Source organism: Limulus polyphemus, unplaced genomic scaffold (genome assembly GCF_000517525.1).
Source record: "Limulus polyphemus unplaced genomic scaffold, Limulus_polyphemus-2.1.2 Scaffold8511, whole genome shotgun sequence".
Classification (NCBI taxonomy): Eukaryota; Metazoa; Arthropoda; class Merostomata; order Xiphosura; family Limulidae; genus Limulus; species Limulus polyphemus.
The window spans coordinates 5,666-9,930 of NW_013674121.1; the positions used below are offsets into that span (position 1 = coordinate 5,666).

Sequence of the window (4,265 nt, forward strand, 5' to 3'; positions counted from 1 at the left end):
ATACTTAAACCCCCACAATTCTTCAAATTCTCCATATCATCAAGTTTTTCATACTTAAACCCCCCACAATTCTTCAAATTCTCCATATCATCAAGTTTTTCATACTTAAACCCCCACAAATCTTCAAATTCTGTTCATATCCATTGCGTCTTTACACATTGGATACAGAGGTTTTATTAAAAAAAAAGTATGGGGGTTTGCACCCCCTCTAAGGCTGCCACAGCATTATTCATGGAGATATCAAATCCTTTTATCTGTTTTAGATAAATATATTTTTTGTCGTATCGAAAATAATTCTGCTATTTCGTACAGGTGGTTAGGGGGCGCTCGACTCGCAATCTCAGGTTCGCGTGTTCGAATCCCCCCCTCCCACCAAACATGCTCGCCCTTTCAGCTGTGGGGGGGGGGCGTTATAATGTGACGGTTAATCCCATTATTCTTTGGTAAAAGAGTAGCCAAAGAGTTGGCAACAGGTGGTGATGACTAGCTGCCTTCCCTTTAGTCTTTCACTGCTAAATTAGGGACGGCTAGCTTTGCGCGAAATTCAAAACACGCCAATTCGTTTCTACCGGTCAACATTCGCAACTTTTCATCAAACCGGATAAATTTTAAGGTTTAGAGTATCAAACAAAACAACGGCGATTAAACCTATCCTCTTTAACAATATCTTTATCACGACGTTCAGTGTGTCTCGGTTTTATTGTTAATGACATCATTCAAACAGTGCTGCCTCATATTGTCAGATTTGAACACTTTTTTTAGAATCTCCTTATTGTACTAACACTGAACTTTTTTATCGTTTGCTTAAATAGTTTCGTGGAATTGCTGAGGAGGCCAATTACCCAAAATTGAATAGGAGGCGCTCATTGTCGCCCAGACGCTTCTCAAAAAAAAAACAAAAAAAACGAAAAAGAGCAGCAAATATTGGTCGAACGTCATCGATTGCTACGTTAAACAAAATAACGCTCGCTGTTAAGAAGTTAATGAAGAAAGTAAATGAAATTCTATATTCTTCAAGAAATGCGTGTTTGAAAGGTTTGTTGATTTTACTGTTCATTTTTGAAGTCGTGCTACGCCAGTACGAATATAAGAAATACCACACTCGTATGCGGGAAATTATCACTTTTAGAAGTGGAGTAGTATTTGATTAAATTCGGGTTATGTAACAGACACACGAAGTTGTAGCTAATTTATTACAAAATCTGGAAAACTAGTAACATATCTCACTATGATACAAATAAATACTAAATTAATATTACTTCATTCTTTTAAAAATCAATCAGGTGGCAGTAAACAAGTTAGACATTAGATTTGTCTGTTGAATTTCGCGCAAACCTACTAGAGGGCTAACATTCCCTAATTTAGAAGTGATATACTTGAGGGAAGGCAGTTAGTTAACACCACCGACCGCCACCTCTTGAGCTACTCTGTTTACTAATAAGAAGTGGGACTGACTGTAGCAGTATAACGCTCCAACAACTGAAAGGGCAAGCATGTTCGGTGACTGGATTCGAACTAGCGGTCCGCATATGGCGAGTCTAGTGCCCCCAACCATTAGGCTGTACCAGGCCCTACAGCCGCACATCGTAATTTTCCAGATTATTCTTGTTGGCATATTATAAAAGCAAAAAAGAACAAAATGGACATCAAATTTGTCACTTACGACGACATTAAAACTTCGACGACTAAAATAAATTCTAAATTATCCCTACAACGAGTTAATCGTATGTTGTCAGGATGATCTATGTATATCAGCACAGGTCGTGGCAATGTAAATACGAGCGCCCCCAAGTGGCTCAGCGATGTGTCTGCGGACTTATAACGCTAAAAATCATGTTTCGATAGTCATGGTGGGCACAGCACAGATAGCCCATTGTGCACAAACAAGTCGATATGAGCCATGGCGCCACGGACGACATGTTACAACACTTCTATATATGGTTCACGACGAATTCCCGATTCGAAATACCGTCAAGTGAAACCTTATGTCTGGATGCACACACCACAGCCCTTTCCAGGAAAAGGTGTGTTTGGTGATGTGTAGCAAAAAGGTTCAAAGCCTCGGGCACACGAACCTCAAAAACAACTATCTACATCATAATGAGTAACATCTACAATGGAAACTCAGGACCCTCATATAAAGATGTGAAACTCTCTAAAAACATATTACCATGGTTGGACTGCTGCCATCAGGACCCTTATATAAAGGTGTGAAACCCTCTGAAAACATCCTACCATGGTAGGGCTGCTGCTGCCATCAGGACCCTCATATAAAGGTGTGAAACCCTCTGAAAACATCTTACCATGGTAGGACTGCTGCTGCCATCAGGACCCTCATATAAAGGTGTGAAACCCTCTGAAAACATCTTACCATGGTAGGACTGCTGCTGCCATCAGGACTCTCATATAAAGGTGTGAAACCTTCTGAAAACATCTTACCATGGTAGGACTGCTATTGCCATTGCAGAAGTTCACAGGCTGATCTTCCAGAACCTTGAAAGTAACTATTAATGTGTTCCACATATCCCAATCAAATGTGTACAAGACAATTCAGAAGGATGTTACCCTTGTAAGGTGATGCACAAACTAGTTCGTAAGGATGTTGCCCTTGTAAAGTAGTGCACAAAGTAGTTCGTTAGGATGTTGCCTTTGTAAAGTAGTGCGCAAAGTAGTTCGTAATGATGTTGCCCTTGTTGCCTCTGGAATGTAGGTTTAAAAATCTTACAAGATGAGATTTCTGCGCAGTTTTGCACTTTAAAAGAACCTCTAGAAGGCAAATCCTGATGTCGGCCAATAATGTATAATCATGGCCATTAAAACGAGTCTACTCAACGACTGAGGACACAGCTCCAAAGGGATCTGGATCATCCTTCTTTGATCCACATTTAGCAATGGTTTTTGTTAGTCCTTAGATGATATGTGATCTGTACGACTGACCAAGTCAACAGCATCCTACCTCCATCCACGCTAAGGGATTGACTGCCACTCTTATAACGTACCCTCAGTTCAGAGTGAGGGGAAATCCTTTAGTATCGCACGGATTCGAATCCAGCACGCCGGTTCCTTAATCCATAGCTCTACCATAGGGCCAGCCCTCACCCTTCTTCTTCTTCTTCTGATACAATCTTCAATAGGTTACTTCCTCAAGGAGACAAATCATTCAAAATAACAATTTTATATTATTTATTATAAATATTCAATCATTTGTTTTTATTTAAAGCGCCCTCTTTGGGCAATTTTACCTCGTAGTTAAACATCCTTTCTTTTTTGTCCCACCTTTCTTTCTTCTGGTTAACTATGTCTTCCTGTGGTTATTGCAAGTCGTATTTGTCTTTCTAATCTGTATGTTTCTCATTACTTTCCTGTTGAAATACTTCGCTTGACTGCTCAACTATTGTTACTGATTATCTTAATGAACACACTGGTGTAATATCTTATAATATGATTTAGTAGCATAGGTAGTTCTTATTATATATTCTAATATGCAGTTCCTCGTGCAAAATTAGGTGTAAATTCAATTTACTTTTCTCAGTCATTAAGGAAATATATAAACCTACATATATAAATATATATGTTCCTATATCAAGAACTTTCTGCTTGAAAAACAAATTTTTATATATACAGGTCAGTTGCTGACCTTTTAAATAAACACATCAGGTCACATTGAGGAACAAAGATCATAAGCCCTACCAACAACTGAAGACCGTGTTACTTCTCTCCAGGTCAGATTATTTATATGATGTCTTCTCTTCCAGTATATCTCTTGTTAAGAAACACATCCTTGCCTTCTTCCCGTCTGTCTCCACTTCCAGTATATCTCTTGTTAAGAAACACATCCTTGCTTTCTTCCTGTCTGTCTTCTCTTCCAGTATATCTCTTATTAAGAAACACATCCTTGCTTTCTTCCTGTCTGTCTTCTCTTCCAGTATATCTCTTATTAAGAAACACATCCTTGCTTTCTTCCTGTCTGTCTTCTCTTCCAGTATATCTCTTGTTAAGAAACACATCCTTGCTTTCTTCCTGTCTGTCTTCTCTTCCAGTATATCTCTTATTAAGAAACACATCCTTGCTTTCTTCCTGTCTGTCTCCACTTCCAGTATATCTCTTGTTAAGAAACACATCCTTGCCTTCTTCCCGTCTGTCTCCACTTCCAGTATATCTCTTGTTAAGAAACACATCCTTGCCTTCTTCCTGTCTGTCTTCTCTTCCAGTATATCTCTTGTTAAGAAACACACCCTCGCCTTCTTCCCGTCTGTCTCCACTTC

The 4,265-nt window shown here is 39.2% G+C and overlaps 2 protein-coding genes across 2 annotated transcripts in view; both read right to left on the reverse strand.

The window, feature by feature from the left end:
• LOC106475392 (probable G-protein coupled receptor 21) overlaps positions 1-4,265 on the reverse strand; it is a 29,621-nt gene that overhangs the window by 5,212 nt on the left and 20,144 nt on the right. The window lies entirely within an intron of this gene.
• LOC111083193 overlaps positions 3,664-4,265 on the reverse strand; it is a 2,194-nt gene continuing 1,592 nt past the window's right edge. Inside the window, exon 3 of the mRNA XM_022379506.1 lies at positions 3,664-4,241. Within this exon, the coding sequence (XP_022235214.1) occupies positions 3,733-4,241 (509 nt within the window). The 3' untranslated portion in view covers positions 3,664-3,732. The remainder of the gene's footprint in view (positions 4,242-4,265) is intronic.